Raw genomic sequence first — 19253 nt, 5'->3', positions numbered from 1 at the left:
CCTGTTTTGCTGCATCTGGGCCAGGACGGCTTGCCATCATTGATGGAACAATGAATTCTGAATTATACCAGTGAATTCTAAAGGAAAATGTCAGGACATCTGTCCATGAAGTGAATCTCAAGAGAAGGTGGGTCAGGCAGCAAGACAACGACCCTAAGCACACAAGTCGTTCTACCAAAGAATGGTTAAAGAAGAATAAAGTTAATGTTTTGGAATGGCCAAGTCAAAGTCCTGACCTTAATCCAATCGAAATGTTGTGGAAGGACCTAAAGCGAGCAGTTCGTGTGAGGAAACCCACCACCATCCCAGAGTTGAAGCTGTTCTGTACGGAGAAATGGGCTAAAATTCCTCCAAGCCGGTGTGCAGGACTGATCAACAGTTACCGGAAACATTTAGTTGCAGTTATTGCTGCACAAGGGGGTCACACCAGATACTGAAAGCAAAGGTTCACATACTTTTGCCACTCACAGATATGTAATATTGGATCATTTTCCTCAATAAATAAATGACCAAGTATAATATTTTTGTCTCATTTGTTTAACTGGGTTCTCTTTATCTACTTTTAGGACTTGTGTGAAAATCTGATGTTGTTTTAGGTCATATTTATGCAGAAATATATAAAATTCTAAAGGGTTCACAAACTTTCAAACACCACTGTACAGGACAACCCGATGTACATTTTTGCCAAGACTATGCCCGACTCGGCGACTCACCCTTTGAGCTGGAGGGGTTTGTTGGGTTGGTGATGTAGCAGGACAGACAGACGTGGAGAGAGCAGCGGAAGCCTCGGTTCTGTTGCACCGTGGGGGTGGATTTCATTATACACTCCATGTGGTAGAACTTCCCACACACTGGGATCATACAGCGGCGGACGTCCTCGCCTGGCTTCTTACACACGAAACATGTGTGCACACCTTGCAGAGAAATGAAACAGATGTAAAAATTTATCTTAGCAACAATGACATATCCTTTTTCAATCAACAGGGAACGGGTTCTTGAACCAGTTCTGTTCAGGATTCTTTGACGCTTGGTGCCAGCTAGCGAACCAGCCTATGTTTTCACCAGAACTGTTGTAATCAAAGATGCATCATGAACGGAGGGCGTGGCACAATTCACAACGGACTAAACAGTCGTAGCAAGATGGCAGAGCACACTGATTACCTCCGAGCCTTTATTCTGTGATTGCAGATATTTCTTTTCGGTCCATTTTTTTCTGAAGATGTCTCCTTTCCCATTGCGTTCTCTATTGCTGCACGCCACTTCCTCTCCAAACCAATGACGCCTTCTAATGTCGTCATGGTTTGTGCTGGAAAAAACAGCTATATTTTGGTTCTAGCTGGGGACCAACTTTTCAGGTTCTGGACCAGTTATTTTTGCTCGAAATGCTTTGCACAGTTCAAAATTTGGTGCGCGAACCAGAACTGAATCTGTTCCCCATGGTGAAAAGGGGGAATCAGGGAACGTAGCGCTAAACTGCTCACTAAAGCTACCCAACTGGGTTAACTCACCAGCACAGGTTAGTTACAGTGTTGCCAGATACTGCTGACGTTTTCCAGCCCAAAACATGTTCAAATCCGCCAAAATGCACTTAAAACCGCCCAATCTGGCAACACTGGTTAGTTAGTAGACAGTGCGCTCACCTTGAGTGCACGTCGAAGCATAATTATTTGCCAGTAGTAAGTGCTGGGAGATAATGAATACAATTTTTATGTTCTTACGGTTAAGACATGACTTTAAATATTCTATGATTTTATACTTTTTTCAGTGAACGTCCTGCTTGATTCAGATCTGAATCACAGCCCCAATTCCAAAAAAGTTGGGATGCTATGTAAACTAACAATGCCAAACTGCTTTCTGCACACATTAAAACTGCATGGCACCGTAGCAAAAGAGTACAGGTGCTAAACTGGCCTGCCTGCAGTCCAGACTTGTCTCCCATTTAAAACATTTGCCGCATTCTGAAGCACAAAATATGACAAAGGAAACCCTGAACTGTTGTGCAACTGAAACTGTATATCAGGCAAGAATGGGACAACATTTCTCTTTCAAAACTACAGCACTTGGTCTCCTCAGTTCTCAAATGTTTAGAGTGTTGTTAAAACTAGAGGTGATGCAACACAGTGGTAAACATGCTCCTGTGCCAACTTTTTTGAAACGTGTTGCTGACATCAAATTCAAAATGAGCATATATTTTAAAAAAAATTTCTCAATTTCAACATTTGATATGTCGTCTTTGTACTATTTTCAATGAAATATCGGGTTTCCACGATTTGCAAATCTTCACATTCTGTTTTTATTTATGTTTTACACAGTGTCCCAACTTTTTTGGAATTGGTGTTGTAAAAAGGCCATTACTACTCAAAATGTACGAAGAAGTTTTTTCATTTCAGCATATGATGTAAATGTCGAATGCTTCATGTCCTTACAAATAAGCATGAAAAAAATCCCACCATGAAACGTAAAAAAGTACAATATGGTGTCCTACAAGGCTCTGTTCTAAGCCCTGTATTTTTTCCCCTTGTTATATTCAAACACTCACTGCGTTTCAGTAATAATTGCAACTCAAGTAAAAACTTCTCACTAAAACTTCTAAGCTTGCAAATTTCCAACCTCTGACTATAACAGACAAGGGACGCTAACAAAGCTCATACAAGATTACAGGACTACAGTAAAACACTATTCTACAAACACTTTGTTTTCCGACAGAAATTTTAATCATCCAAGGAAGTTATATAAGGAGTAATCACACTCGTTCTACGTATGGAGGTAGAACATACAGTATCATTTCTAAGTAGGGCTGTCAATCAATCAAAATATTTAATAGTGATTAATCGCATTATTGTCCATCATTAGCTCACGATTAATCGTGATTAAGTGCAAATTAATCACACATTTTGAAAGTTTGTGAACTCTTTAGAATTTTCTATATTTCTGCATAAATATGACCTAAAACATCATCAGATTTTCACACAAGTCCTAAAAGTAGATAAAGAGAACCCAGTTAAACAAATGAGAAAAAAGTATTATACTTGGTCGTTTATTTATTGAGGAAAATGATCCAATATTACATATCTGTGAGTGGCAAAAGTATATGAACCTCTAGGATTAGCAGTTAATTTGAAGGTGAAATTAGAGTCAGGTGTTTTCAATCAATGGGATGACAATCAGGTGTGAGTGGGCACCCTGTTTTATTTAAAGAACAGGGATCTATCAAAGTCTGATCTTCACAACAAATGTTTGTGGAAGTGTATCATGGCACGAACAAAGGAGATTTCTGAGGACCTCAGAAAAAGTGTCGTTGATGCTCATCAGGCTGGAAAAGGTTACAAAACCATCTCTAAAGAGTTTGGACTCCACCAATCCACAGTCAGACAGACTGTGTACAAATGGAGGAAATTCAAGACCATTGTTACCCTCCCCAGGAGTGGTCGACCAACAAAGATCACTCCAAGAGCAAGGCGTGTAATAGTCGGCGAGGTCACAAAGGACCCCAGGGTAACTTCTAAGCAACTGAAGGCCTCTCTCACATTGGCTAATGTTAATGTTCATGAGTCCACCATCAGGAGAACACTGAACAACAATGGTGTGCATGGCAGGGTTGCAAGGAGAAAGCCACTGTTCACTGTCCAAAAAGAACATTGCTGCTCGTCTGCAGTTTGCTAAAGATCACGTGGACAAGCCAGAAGGCTATTGGAAAAATGTTTTGTGGACGGATGAGACCAAAATGGAACTTTTTGGTTTAAATGAGAAGCGTTATGTTTGGAGAAAGGAAAACACTGCATTCCAGCATAAGAACCTTATCCCATCTGTGAAACATGGTGGTGGTAGTATCATGGTTTGGACCTGTTTTGCTGCATCTGGGCCAGGACGGCTTGCCATCATTGATGGAACAATGAATTCTGAATTATACCAGCGAATTCTAAAGGAAAATGTCAGGACATCTGTCCATGAACTGAATCTCAAGAGAAGGTGGGTCATGCAGCAAGACAACGACCCTAAGCACACAAGTCGTTCTACCAAAGAATGGTTAAAGAAGAATAAAGTTAATGTTTTGGAATGGCCAAGTCAAAGTCCTGACCTTAATCCAATGGAAATGCTGTGGAAGGACCTGAAGCGAGCAGTTCATGTGAGGAAACCCACCAACATCCCAGAGTTGAAGCTGTTCTGTACGGAGGAACGGGCTAAAATTCCTCCAAGCCGGTGTGCAGGACTGATCAACAGTTACCGCAAACGTTTAGTGGCAGTTATTGCTGCACAAGGGGGTCACACCAGATACTGAAAGCAAAGGTTCACATACTTTTGCCACTCACAGATATGTAATATTGGATCATTTTCCTCAATAAATAAATGACCAAGTATAATATTTTTGTCTCATTTGTTTAACTGGGTTCTCTTTATCTACTTTTAGGACTTGGGTGAAAATATGATGATGTTTTAGGTCATATTTATGCAGAAATATAGAAAATTCTAAAGGGTTCACAAACTTTCAAGCACCACGGTACCTTAAAGGGATATTTTTCAAGTTTTTGTGGAGTAGGAGTCGACAAATCTGCTTGCTTTATGCAAAAGTATGTGGCCAGGTCAGGATAAGGCTGGACACAGCAAAAATTGTGACTTCCTGATTCCCCAAGCTACGGGGGAGGGGGTACAGAATGCGCATGTGTTAATGGCACATCAAAAAAAAATAAGTGGCGTTAAAAGGAATTTGCGTTAACGTGTTATTATCGCGTTAACTTCGACAGCCCTACTTCTCAGCTCACCTTTAGTGCACTCTTGGCAGATGAAGCGTCCTCTGGGGGTCTCGTTGAGGCCGATACACTGTAAGTGAAAAGCTCCACAGCACTGTCCCTCACACAGCAGCAACTCGCCTGTCTTCTCACACACCTACAACACACACACACAGCTTTTACACACCTCGATCTGGCACTGAGACATTACAGCTACAGGTATACAGGAGTGCGTTTCTATCGAATCATATGCATTAAGCGTCGACATTATTCACTAAATATTGATCCGTAAATCATTTACCTGACACACGTTCTCCTTCAGCGAGGCGCCTCCTCCTTTCTCTGATACCTTTTTACTGTTAGACAGAGCTGTTTCAGCAGTTAGTGACTCTCTGGCCTGGACGATCCCCTCATTCAGTGCGGGAACAAACACCTGAACAGTGACGAGAGAGGAGCGAGGGATCAGAGATCACGCCCATCGTCTTCATTTGTGATATTTTACTCTGGTAATTTAAGGCAGTGGTTCTCAAAGAGGGTCAGTATAGCCATGGTGTGTGTCTGTTTGTTTGTTTGTTTATTTACTCACTGAGTTCGTTCGGTACAGTGGTGGAAATCACGTCATGACCAAACGCTAAATTTATTATCAAGTTCTTATTGTTATTCGCCTGTTTGACTGATCACTAATATTTAAAAATATTACCCTGATTTAAGAGCTTGTTATATTTCCACCGGCCACTTTATTTGGAACACCCAGGCACCCACCTGCTGTTTTATGCCGTTCTCTAATCGGCCGATCCCTTAACAGCAGCACAATGCATCAAATCACGCAGACACAAATCAAGAGCATGTTCACAATGTTCAAACATCAGAATGGGAAAACTTGTGATCTCACAGTCAAGTGAGACTTTCTTTCACTGTGGCATGGGTGTTGGTTTGAGCCAGATGGACTGGTTTGAGTATTTCAGAAACTGCTGATCTCCTGGGGTTTTCACACACAGCAGTCACAGAATGGTGCGAAAAACAAGAAACATTCAGTTGAGTGAGCGACAGTTCTGTCGGTGGAAATAAACGCCTTGTTGATAAGAGAGCTCAGAGGAAAATGGACAGATTGGTTCGAGCTTTTTTGCCGGGAAGGATATAGTAGCTCATGTAATCACTCTTTACAACCGTGGTGAGCAGAAAAGCATCTCAGCATGCAAAAGCAGAACAGAAGAACACACTGGGTTCCACTCCTGCAGCCAAGAACAGGAGTCTTAGGCCATTATTAAAAAATGTTCTGTTTCCGGTCCACCGGCCGGGTGAGTGCCGTTTGTGCGGTTGAATTTTTTTTTTTTAACGCTGGTTTTTCGACATTTTTTTTCGGGTTCGTAAATCTAAAATCGAACTTGACATTTATGCATTCCCAGGGCTTTCCACTAATGGCCCTTTTCCACTACCCTTTTTCAGCTCACTTCAGCCCGACACGGCTCGCGTTTCGACTACCAAAGAACAGCACGACTCAGCTCGCTTCAGCCCTGCTCAGCCCCAAAACTCGCACGGTTTTGGAGTGGGGCTGAAGCGAGCCAAACCGTGCCGAGTGAGACTGGGGGTGTGAGCAGACACTCCCCTGTGCACTGATTGGTGAGGAGGAGTGTCCTCACATGCCCACACACGCCCCGCGAGCACACTGGGATCTGTAAACACCGTAAACCCGGAAGAAGAAGAATTACGAATTACGAGAATTTCTGAAGCCTTATGCGCCTCGCCTCATCTATACGCTCTTGCCAGTATCTGTTAGCGTTGTCGGTGACAACAAGCCACAGAACCAAGACCAGCAACACTGACGACTCCATGTCCTCCATGTTTATTGTTTACTATTCGGGTCGTGAGACTACCGCTTAAAAGCTCACTGATGTCACTGTTTGCGCTGCTTAACGACATCACGTGACGTCCACCCACTTTCGCTAACTCCACCCAATGTGTCCACCCACTTCCAGCCAGCACGGTTCAGCGCGATTGTAGTCGAAATGCAACTCCAACAGCCCCGCTCAGCCCGACTCAGCACGGCACGGCTCGGCCCGACTCAGCCGCGTTTGTAGTGGAAAAGCGGCATACGGCTCATACTAGCCATTGGGGGGGCTTCACACAAAATAATCTCCTGTGCACGCAGTTCCCAGGATTAAATGTATTTTCCACAGACCATTTATTTATTCACTTTACTCAAATACAAAGTAAAATGGCAGTAGATCTTCTTTCTTTTCTTGCGTATTGCATCATGAGGCGTTCCTGGCTTGTAAATCTCTTATTTTCGGTGCATGACACATTCACGCAGCTGAGCATGCTATGAATTAACAACGACAACGGTCTGCAGTGGGGCTACACAATTACACACTCAGCCAACATTTCTCCATTTGTGTATGAAAATACACTCCAACCACTCAGTTTGGCTTCATTTACAACCAACGGTGTCTTTTGATGCCAGCACGTAATTGAACAAGAGAAGACTGGTTTACCGGAGACAAAATAAGCGTCATCTCTGCTTCTGTCCCCTCCGATGTCGCCTCCGACACACTACTGCCTCCGCCGAGTGCGCGCGCACACACCGCATGTCGGGGCCGCGGATGAGTTACTCTCCCTTGATCAACGAAGTCGGCGGGGAATTTGTGGTTATTATCGGTACAAACAGTGCGAATCACAACTTAAATGAGTGCGGTTCAGTTTGACATTATTGTCAGTCCGTTAGATAAACATTTAATTTTATTAAAATCGAAAATTAATATTTAGAGCCTGTGGGCTACAAAAATAAGTCATTAAAGTAGCCGACTGGACTTAATTGTGTAGTCGGCTGTACGGCCGGCAGCCGGCGCTTGTGGAAAGCCCTGCATTCCGCGCAGAATATAGAACTGAATCAGCTCTGCGCATGCACCGTGCGGCACAAAAAAATGGCAGCCACCATGAAGGAAGGAGATCCGGAGTTTTCAAACATTTGCTTAAGTGTGAAATCGCAAAATGGTATTCTAGCGAACAACAAAATAGTAAAGATTCAGAAAAACAAATCATTCAGTGATCATTTTAATAGTGTAATTTCATCCGAACTCGGCCTAACGCTCGATTTAGAACTACAAAAAGTCCGTGTGTTGGACATTTTAAGTACCTTTGTAAAAGTTTTGCAAACGTTGCAGTCAGCATTTAAAATGCTAACTTAAAGTTTTTGTACAAGTTTCAGTTGATTAAACTGTCATATTTTATTAAATGTGTCTGCTTTTGTAATAAAAAAGTACTGAAAGAAAAAGCAAACACAGCATTGCGATTTCTTATCCATCCATATATTAAAAAAAAAAAATCCCTCCCTCCCTCCCGAAAATGTTTTTGCTCACCCGGTGGACAGGAAACGGATTTTTTTTAAGGATGGCCTTAGAATCAAGAACAAGTTTCTATTAAAGTGGTCAGTGAGTGTATTTAAGCTGGCTTTTGGGATATTAGGGATTGGAACACAACCGCCTGGCTGGATCTCACCTCTGCGTTTAAAGATCCTGCGTTGTCACATGGTTTCTGCTCGGCTGTTTTGGGCTCAGCTGGACTGCAGTTCTCTGCTGCTATGTGGCTCTGGAAGACGCTGGGCGTTGCAGGCTGCTCTAAGGGCGTCTGTGCATCACCCGGTCTGGGTGTTATACCTTCAGACAAGAGACAAATGGAAGCTGTTCAAATTGTGGCAGCAGATCAGAGACGCCACGAAAAAAAATATCTGCATGCTCACCTGATTTAGACAGGGCGTCGGACAGAGTGGTTCCAGGCACTTCATTATTCTAAAAATCAAAAATACAAATTTCTTTAACAGCTAATCAATTGCTAACACGATCATTTCTTTTTAAAGTGAATGTTCAGGGGGGAAAATCCGAAACATGTCTGCATGCAAGTTTTAGGAGATGGTTTAAAGTGCTGATGACGCGTTTTTGACATCTTTGGCGATGTTTTATAACATAAAAAGTAATTCCCGATGATCCATATATTAATTCACGAAGGCGCCTATTTTACAAGTTATGATAAAAAACGCGGCTATTTGGGCAAATTTGACGGGGCTGCAGCACCCAGGAGACGAAAGAGGAGGAGGAGCTATATGACGTCAGCGAAAGAACCTTCCTCCTAACTTACCAGTTTGTTGTTGATGCGACAGGTGTTCAGTTTATCATTATTAGTATTTTTATTAGACATTATATATATATATATATATATATATATATATATATATATATACACACACACTATTCAAAAAAAGTAGGGGATATTTTATTTTGAGATCCAAATTTTCACATATACAAAGGGATACGAAAGCATGTTGTATAGTTCCTTACTGAGGAAGCATTTCCAAAGAAATTCATCACCCAAACACATCAACGACACTCTCATGATCAGCACGGGATGCTACTGATGATCAAGGGGGTCGTGCCACAAATTTGCATGACTCTGAATTGGAAGGTTAGAGCCACTCCAAAGGAAGATTTTGAAGAGAAAACATCAGATTATCAGTGGTTGAAGTCGTTAATTAAACAGAGTCCATGCGCCGTCTAACACAGGATGAGAGGTTACGTGCCCTTGGCATGCTACAGGTTGGCACAAGACAGGTCGTTGTGGCAAGAGCATTGAATGTTTCCCAGTCTGTCATCAGCAGATTATGGTCCAGACATCGTGCTACAGGGTCTGTTCAGGATAGACCACAATCCGGTCGACCAAGGGCAACAACTCAGGCTCAGGACAGATTCATCCGCACTATTGCCTTGAGAAATCGTATGGTAACAGCAAATCAGATAAGGTCTCAACTTCGAAGGGATACTGGCTTGGTAGTGAGTGGCCAGACCATCAGGAATCGACTGCACAGATTTCACTTACACGCCCGACGTCCTCGTGTCAGTCCCTGTTTGAGGGATCGTCACATTAGGGCCAGACTCCAATGGTGTCGTCATCATCAACGCTGGGATAATCGCCGATGGAACCACGTAATGTTCTCAGATGAGTCGAGGTTCACTGTGGACTTCCTGGACAGACGCAGGAGGGTTTGGCGCCGACGTAACGAACGTTTCCATGACGTTAACGTCATTAGACATGATCCGTGTGGGGGTGGCTCTGTAATGGTGTGGGGAGGCATCACTGCTGCTGGCAGAACAGACTTGCATGTTGTTGCTGGACGTGTCACAGGGCAGTACTACCGGGACAACATCTTGGCACCCCATGTTGTGCTGTTTGCACGTTGTTATGGCTGCCGTTTCATTTTCCAAGATGACAGTGCCAGATGTCATAGGGCCAGGATCGTTACAGATTACCTCCAGCAGCAGAATATCACCAGATTACCATGGCCAGCACTCAGTCCGGACCTTTCCCCCATCGAGCATGTCTGGGACATGCTTGGACAGCGGCTACGCCAACGTCAACAACCTCCTGCCAATGTCCAAGAACTTGCTGCAGCATTGCAACAGGAATGGAATAACATTCCCCAAAATGACCTGGGACGTCTCGTTAGGAGTATGCCACGCCGAATTCGAGCTTGTCTAGCCAACCGAGGGGGTTTTACCCGCTACTGACTCGGTTTCAAAATGGTGGTAAATTTGCTGTGTGACCCTGTGTTTGTGTTGACCCTTATTCTGGAGAATCTGTCCTTTACTGACTGTACACAGGGTTTCGAATAAATTGACAAATGTTTCCTTAATGTTTTTCTGTCATTTGTTTCCTTCCTGACCTCATGATCTGCATTTCATTCTACTTGTAAATCCAATATCCCCTACTTTTTTTGAATAGTGTATATATATATATATATATATATATATATATATATATATATATATATATATATATATATTAGTTATTATGCCTTCGCGTTGTGTTGTCGGCTTTTGCTCCAAAACCCACAAGGATGGGGTAAGTTTATTCAAGTTTCCCAGAGATCCCGAGCTGCATGCGAAGTGGGTGAGGCAAGTCAGGCGCACTCGTGACAAGTGGGAGCCCTCACCAACATCCGTCCTGTGCTCTGAACACTTCGATTTGGATTGTTTTGACACCCTTCCCAGCTTAAAAGAATCTCTTGGGTGTGCAGTTCAGCACAAACGTGTGTTACTACCATCAGCAGTGCCTACAGTATTCCGGAGGGGGTCTACTAGTAGCTATGCCGGATCCAGCAGTCGCCTGGGACAAGCCGACTCCTCCAAAGACAGTCCTCCTGTCAGAACATGTGTTGAGAAATGACATAAGATAAAGGCACGTAGAGCTATAGAGTGCTCCGACATGATGCTAAAAATAGTAACCATGCGGTCTGCGCGGCCATCTTGGAAGTGACTCGCTCCAGAGCGCTCATAGAGTACACATCATAGAGTACACATTCATGATAATCATAAATGTAATCATAAAGTCGGCGTGATATCAGTCATGTATTTGCTTGTGAAAGCTTGCGGCTTTCATGTAACTGCCGCCGAGCAACGAGAGGCAAAGGGTAAAGAGGGTAGGCTATCATAGATTCTATTCGGAAGAGATCAATACATGATTGCTTAAAAATGAGGTATTTTAACAATCTGCATCTGTTTTGTGATTATCGTGACACTTGTGTGTTATATTGAACTGTATGTCTTATCAGCACATCGAGGATCTTCCACCGAAGGCTTTAGCAAGTACTCGTAGCAACACTACACTTTACCCTTTGCCATGCGTTGTTAGGGAACGGTAGCAAGTACCCCGATGACCGACTTCAAGAATATGTAGAAAAAATTTAGAAATTATACTTTCCAAAAGTCATTTGAGCTTAGTGTATTGCATTTCCATTTATATTGTAGGTTCTTGCTGATGTTTTTGCAGAGTATGATGCAGCTGCTGAATCAGAAGCTGCAGAGTTTGTATGTACTAGTTGTGAACATTCACATTATTATCAATCTCATTTACAACCCCGATTCCAAAAAAGTTGGGACAAAGTACAAATTGTAAATAAAAACGGAATGCAATAATTTGCAAATCTCAAAAACTGATATTGTATTCACAATAGAACATAGACAACATATGAGATGTCGAAAGTGAGACATTTTGAAATTTCATGCCAAATATTGGCTCATTTGAAATTTCATGACAGCAACACATCTCAAAAAAGTTGGGACAGGGGCAATAAGAGGCTGGAAAGGTTAAAGGTACAAAAAAGGAACAGCTGGAGGACCAAATTGCAACTCATTAGGTCAATTGGCAATAGGTCATTAACATGACTGGGTATAAAAAGAGCATCTTGGAGTGGCAGCGGCTCTCAGAAGTAAAGATGGGAAGAGGATCACCAATCCCCCTAATTCTGCACCAACAAATAGTGGAGCAATATCAGAAAGGAGTTCGACAGTGTAAAATTGCAAAGAGTTTGAACATATCATCATCTACAGTGCATAATATCATCAAAAGATTCAGAGAATCTGGAAGAATCTCTGTCCGTAAGGGTCAAGGCCGGAAAACCATACTGGGTGCCCGTGATCTTCGGGCCCTTAGACGGCACCGCATCACATACAGGCATGCTTCTGTATTGGAAATCACAAAATGGGCTCAGGAATATTTCCAGAGAACATTATCTGTGAACACAATTCACCGTGCCATCCGCCGTTGCCAGCTAAAACTCTATAGTTCAAAGAAGAAGCCGTATCTAAACATGATCCAGAGGCACAGACGTCTTCTCTGGGCCAAGGCTCATTTAAAATGGACTGTGGCAAAGTGGAAAACTGTTCTGTGGTCAGACGAATCAAAATTTGAAGTTCTTTATGGAAATCAGGGACGCCGTGTCATTCGGACTAAAGAGGAGTAGGACGACCCAAGTTGTTATCAGCGCTCAGTTCAGAAGCCTGCATCTCTGATGGTATGGAGTTGCATTAGTGCATGTGGCATGGGCAGCTTACACATCTGGAAAGACATCATCAATGCTGAAAGGTATATCCAGGTTCTAGAGCAACATATGCTCCCATCCAGACGACGTCTCTTTCAGGGAAGACCTTGCATTTTCCAACATGACAATGCCAAACCACATACTGCATCAATTACAGCATCATGGCTGTGTAGAAGAAGGGTCCGGGTACTGAACTGGCCAGCCTGCAGTCCAGATCTTTCACCCATAGAAAACATTTGGCGCATCATAAAACGGAAGATACGACAAAAAAGACCTAAGACAGTTGAGCAACTAGAATCCTACATTAGACAAGAATGGGTTAACATTCCTATCCCTAAACTTGAGCAACTTGTCTCCTCAGTCCCCAGACGTTTACAGACTGTTGTAAAGAGAAAAGGGGATGTCTCACAGTGGGAAACATGGCTTTGTCCCAACTTTTTTGAGATGTGTTGTTGTCATGAAATTTAAAATCAACTATTTTTTCTCTTTAAATGATACATTTTCTCAGTTTAAACATTTGATATGTCATCTATGTTCTATTCTGAATAAAATATGGAATTTTGAAACTTCCACATCATTGCATTCCGTTTTTATTTACAGTTTGTACTTTGTCCCAACTTTTTTGGAATCGGGGTTGTATTTAAAATCAGATAAAATCATGCCATCATGATCACTGCTTAAAATACTAGTATTTGGTTGTTGAAGAGCTAGCACTAGAAAGTTCACCGGCGTTTTCATGCGCCATTTCCATTGAGTAGAACAGCCAGTGAACCGCAGCGTGTTCTTCCGCTGACGTCACAACATGGCCGCGAGCCACGGACCCAGTTTTCTTGCGCTGTGCAATTAAAAGTTGGATATTCGCGCAACAACAGCTTCTTTTCACGTAATTATAACAGAAATCTAACATGTTTGCCATGTTGTATAGTTTATTTAAGAAATTGCATAGAGTCATGTTCGTGTCATCAGCACTTTAAACGTGTGGTTTGTCCAGATGCTAAATTCAAGTCTTACAGCTTGTAGGGTGAGGAGTACTAGGGTGCATCAGTTGCCCTCACTTTCATAAAATCTGATGCATTTTTGTTTGGGTGTTCCTTTTCACCAATAAAGACATCCTGTACAATTTTTGACCATATTCAAAAGTCTAATGGTGGCACCATGAGGTTCATTTTTTGCCAAAAAACGCTTATTTTATGTTTTCGCGTAAGGTTTGAATCACAATGTTGGACTCCATTTATTGATTTCTTGTGAGCCAGAGATCATGTTAAGAACCTTTGCAAGGGATTGAGAAGCATTAATGCGATTCATAATACATTTGTATTGCTTAAAAGTAGTTGAACAATGATTCAATGAACAGCTAAAACTCAAACTGTGCTTGATAATATATTTAGAATATGTACTAAAAATGTGTATCTAAGATATTTGGTATACTCTATAAGGTGCCATAATGTTTCATGAAAAGTGATCGAAATTTTGTCATAAAAGTCATAAAATAGCAGCTTTTTCCATAACTTTGAGCTCCTGGTGCCACCATTAAACTTTTGAATTTTGTCAAAATATTTCACCCAGTGTGTTTTCTTACCAAAAGGAAAATAAAAACAAAAATGCATCATGATCGGAGGAACTTTTCATTTTTAGGGGGCAACTGATGCACCCTAGTGAGTACAAATCTAAACAACAACAGACACTGTTTGTTGAGTGACTGCATTTGAACTTAGCGGGACATTTTCTCCGCAATTTGGTCACCTGATCTCCCCTATTACATGGCTATGGAGAGTGATGCTTAATCCAAGACACGTGAAGCCAAACAACTGTATCTTTTCAGTCTGCTGTTCAGGGCGGTGTAATACGCTTGGAAGAAAGCGCCATCTGCCCTCTTCTGCATACTTGAGCTCACAGATGCCTGTGACTGGGTAGTGCCATACTCACTGACAAAGAGAGAGCATGACCAGTTTTGCTCTTGGGACTCTCATACCACTTTTCGACCAACATGGAGAGGGTTCCTTTCTAGTTCTTGCACCAAGTTTTGCACCATTCGGAACATCCATCCATTATCTGTAGCTGCTTATCCTGTTCTACAGGGTCGCAGGCAAGCTGGAGCCTATCCCAGCTGACTATGGGCGAAAGGCAGGGTACACCCTGGACAAGTCGCCAGGTCATCACAGGGCTGACACATAGAGACAAACAACCATTCACACTCACATTCACACCTACGGTCAATTTAGAGTCACCAGTTAACCTAACCTGCATGTCTTTGGACTGTGGGGGAAACCGGAGCACCCGGAGGAAACCCACGGGGAGAACATGCAAACTCCACACAGAAAGGCCCTCGCTGGCCGCTGGGCTCGAACCTAGGACCTTCTTGCTGTGAGGCGACAATGCTAACCACTACACCACCATGCCGCCCCATTCGGAGCATTTCGACCAAAAAATAAATTGTTCGGAACCTGAAAAGTTGGTTGCCAGTCCCCTCCCGTAACAAGACCTGGTCTTCCCAGGCAGTCTCCCATCCCAGTACTAACCAGGTCCTTAAGGCACACTGGGTGGCACTGATCTCCGTTTCTATAGCCCTCAGTCTCTCGCCTATTACATAGCTAGGGTTAGAGTAGGGGGCTGGTCCTCTGGTAACCGTGAGAGTTTGACTCCCTACTCACATCTGTATTGCAGCACCTCGTCAGATGGCAGTAGGTACCATTTTTATGATGGTCTTTGGTATGACCGGACTGTGAGTAGAACTCGCAGTCTCCTGGTCACGAGGGGACATACTAACCACTAGGCCAACTCATGGTGTTGGTTCCCAGCTGGAAGCAAAATATAGCTGGTTTTTCCAGAGTGCTCTGTGACGACACCAGAGGGCATCATTAGTTTGGAGAGGAAGCGGGGCGCAGCAATGAAGAACACAACGGAAAAGGATATGTCTTCAGAAAAAAATGGACCACAAACAGATATCTGCAAAAACAGAATGAAAGCTTGGAGGTAATCAGTGTGTGCCGCCATCTTGCTACTACTGTTTACTCCCATTGTGAATTGTGCAACATCCTCTATTCATGATGCATCCTCGATTAGAACAAAGTCAAAGTCGTTCCTGTGCCAGGACCTGGTCTTCCCAGGCAGTCTCCCATCCCAGTACCAACCAGGTGCCAATCTCCACTTCTATAACCCTCAGCCTCTTGCCTATTACACAGCTAGGGTTACAGTGGGGGGGGGCTAATCCTCTGGTAACCATGAGAGTTTGACTCCCTACTCACATCTGTATTGCAGCGTGACTTGCTGGATGGCAGTAGGTACCATTTTTATGATGGTCTTTGGTATGACCCAACCGCAAGTAGAACTTGAGAGGCGGACACGCTAACCACTAGGCCAGCTCGCAGTCTTGATTAGAACAGTTCTGATTAAAACTGGTGGAAACGTGGGCCGGTTCTCTACCTGGCACCAAGGTCCAAAGAATCCTGAACAGAGCCGGTTCAAGAACCCGTTCCCTGTTGGTCGAAAAGAGGTACCCGCGACTCTAGTTGTGGTATTGTCATAATCCAAACTCGTGATCTCCCACCAACAGAGCAAATGCTTTTCTGCTGCGCTACTCAAGGTCCTCAGTACATTTTATTTTATTAACACAATAAGCTTGTACCTGAAAATCTCTGACCACTGCTTCCTCTGACCATTGACCCTGTTCCTTCGACTCCTAATTTGACAGAGAAAAGACAATAAACAGACCATAAATATCCAAATAACTCATCAACTCTCCTTAAAATGTGTGCAGGAAGAAAGGTTCTCACTTTCTTCTTTGGGATCCTGAGAACCTCGTTCTCAAAAGCAGAGTCCAGCATTTTATGCGTGGGCTTCCTTGGCTTTTTTCTTTCCGAAGATGCTGCAAGATTGAGTGGCAGTTAACGCTCTTGGAGTGAGACACAACACAAACGGAGTGAGTGCACCTCCATCAAAAGCACAACTCTTACCTGTTTTCTTTTCAACGGATTCTGAGTCGACCATGGGAGCTTTCTGGGGCGTTGATAAAGGTGGGGAAGGAAGAATGTTATCTGCTTCATTCTGAGCAAGCTGCCGTTCGGGTATCCAAGCCTCAGACGGCTGACCTGCTTCTGAGTTCGCACCATCAGCTAGTGCAGGTTTTTGGGTCTGCTCGCCAATATTAGTGTTATTAATTAAAGATGCCTGTCGGAAAACACACCATTGTAAATTTTAATAAATTACAGGGTGAGATGGGTAAGTTTCGTATGTATCTCAATCACAAAGTACTCTCGCGTTTTAAATGATACTTTGGTATAATTTAGATTTCATTAAACCTGCCTGTATTCATAACCTATCAGGGATCATGTTAACACAGAAATTGTGCACATTTTTACGCACAAAAATGGCAAAAAAAAAAAATGCATGTTCAGAATTTTAATGTGTCCTGGACCACAGGGCTTCGACTTGAAGAATTTTTCCCAATTGCCTTTGCAAATCTGTTACATTATATGCTGTTTAACAAACAAAGCAAAAGTGAACAGAATGAAAAGGTCACAGCATCGTGGTCTTCATATAGAGGACTTTCACGTGACATCATCGCAACTGCCGATTTGTTTACGTGGCCATGTTGCCTGGTGAGCTTTGTGTTTGCCAGCGACCGGCACAAGTGTATGCGAGTGACTGTAATCCAAATTCAGTAAACATCTACAGATAAACCTGTAGACGTTCCATCTAAAAGAACAATGCCAGAGACCTGTAGTGCTTTTGGATGTAATAACAGACGTGGAGATGAGCCTGGTTTGACTTTTCACCGCTTCCTGGTGAACCCAGACACATGAGAAAAATGCCAAGCTGCAGTTAAATGGGAAGAAAAATATCCCAGTGTGTGTGGAGAACATTTGATATCAGGTTAATGTGAAAGCTCTATGTAATGTTAAAATGTATTTCTGGATGTGGGCTTCGGATGCGATATATTTTATTAGACCTAATGCTTAGCTCAACTACCAGCATGTTTGTTATGTACTGATAATGTAGATGAGGCTAAACGCCATAAAATATGCTAGATCTAGGCCCTGGCTTCTTTATTAATGTTATAAGTCCACATTTGAGCTTACCTTTGTCATAATAAGGTATTTTTCTTTATCAGGATTTTTCCATAACTTGAAACCTGCCTCGAAATATTGGTAGGCATCTGTACTTTTGTAAGCCTTTAGCATCACCAGTGTATTTAGAAATCCCAAATACTAAGTAGTTCAGGATGTCGTAGTGTCCCAAATCTGGTAGCTGGTTTGCCGAACACTTTTCAAATGGAATAAATACATTTGTGGATAAATTAAGAAGAAGTAGTCTTTATTTTTGTCACATGTACACTCAAGCACAGCGAAATTCCACCTCTGGATTTAATCTATCTGAAGCGGTGAACAAACGTGCATGCATAAACCCAGAAAGACAGAGAGAGACAGAGAGAGAGCGAGCGAGAGAGAGCGCAGTGTACAGAATAAATAATAAATAAATCCATTTGTGGGTAAATTATATGGATCTGTGATGCCTGCAGGTTTCAGCTTTTGGATGTAACGCGATCTGCTGGTATAATATACATTTTTAATCGTTTCAGAGAGATTGTACTGACTGCACTCGTCTCGATTTTCATTATTAATTGTCACGGCTGTTTCTTTGTTTAGCTGACAGTATGGCGGACACTGCTTGAAAAACAAAAATCTGTGACGGCAGTGAAAGTCCTCATATTCTATTCCAGGTTAAACACTTGCAAAGAATGACTGGAAAACCTTTAACTCCATGGAGTGTCAGTGGAAAAAATGGCAAGATCGTGACCACACAGTGCGACTGTATGGCTAGTTAACAGTTATTCCACGAAATCGAGTCGTACATGAGCTGATAGCCGATGAGGCGCGTAGCACCGAGTTGTCTATAATCCATGTACAACCAGATTGAGTGGAATAACTGTTTTATTCTATCCACATTCACTGGATTTTGAGAAACAGAGCACTTTTATTTTTTGCAAATTTGATCAGTAAAAACTTTACACAAAATGTCCAACAAAATCATTTCCACTTAGAAAGTAAACAAACCAGCAAAATGACAGGAGCAATTTGGGAGAAATGTGATAATAATAATTCATGAAAAAAAAAGATATGTTCTTACCATCAAATACTTTTATTCCATATTTTGTTGCTTTTTTTTTTTGCATTTTTTGAGATTTTGTTTTCATGTAGAGTTTTTATTTCGTCCTCGGTTGGTTCAGCAACATGCGCCGCCATTTTGTTTTTCTCTACTCACGGTATACGAGCTGATATCCTAATAGTAGAGTAACCAATCAGAGCACACGATTGCTCATATCCAGTGAATGTGGATAGAATTTAATAAATGTATAAAATATTTGGGAATCTCAAAAAATGCCAGGGACCCCAATCTGCCCAGTCATATGGCTCTCTGGACCCAGAACAAAAAATCCTAGTGTCATCCCTGACTATATTTGTTGGTTAAACAGCTTCCTTACTCAGTGTACTGTAGATTATACAGAAAATAAAATGATCCCAAAGGGTAAAATATTTTTATATTTTCTTAAATGTGAGAAATAAACGTGTATTATATTACAGGCAGAAAACGCAGAAATCAGTACAACAACCATTTTTACAGGAAAAAAAAACACAAAATTCTAACAATTATAAAACAAG

At 42.3% G+C, this 19253-nt stretch overlaps 1 protein-coding gene across 2 annotated transcripts in view; it reads right to left on the bottom strand.

The window, feature by feature from the left end:
• Positions 1-19253, bottom strand: part of nsd1a (nuclear receptor binding SET domain protein 1a) — a 103500-nt gene that overhangs the window by 24384 nt on the left and 59863 nt on the right. For both annotated transcript variants that reach the window (XM_060915338.1, XM_060915339.1), the window contains exons 7-14: positions 16548-16761; positions 16368-16459; positions 16220-16273; positions 8464-8512; positions 8223-8380; positions 5029-5160; positions 4761-4884; positions 714-914 (exon numbers count right to left, since the gene is read on the bottom strand). In XM_060915338.1, coding sequence (XP_060771321.1) covers positions 714-914; positions 4761-4884; positions 5029-5160; positions 8223-8380; positions 8464-8512; positions 16220-16273; positions 16368-16459; positions 16548-16761 — 1024 coding nt within the window. The remainder of the gene's footprint in view (positions 1-713; positions 915-4760; positions 4885-5028; positions 5161-8222; positions 8381-8463; positions 8513-16219; positions 16274-16367; positions 16460-16547; positions 16762-19253) is intronic.

Source organism: Neoarius graeffei, chromosome 2, assembly GCF_027579695.1.
Source record: "Neoarius graeffei isolate fNeoGra1 chromosome 2, fNeoGra1.pri, whole genome shotgun sequence".
NCBI lineage: Eukaryota > Metazoa > Chordata > Actinopteri > Siluriformes > Ariidae > Neoarius > Neoarius graeffei.
This window is presented reverse-complemented; position numbering and strand designations above follow the sequence as displayed.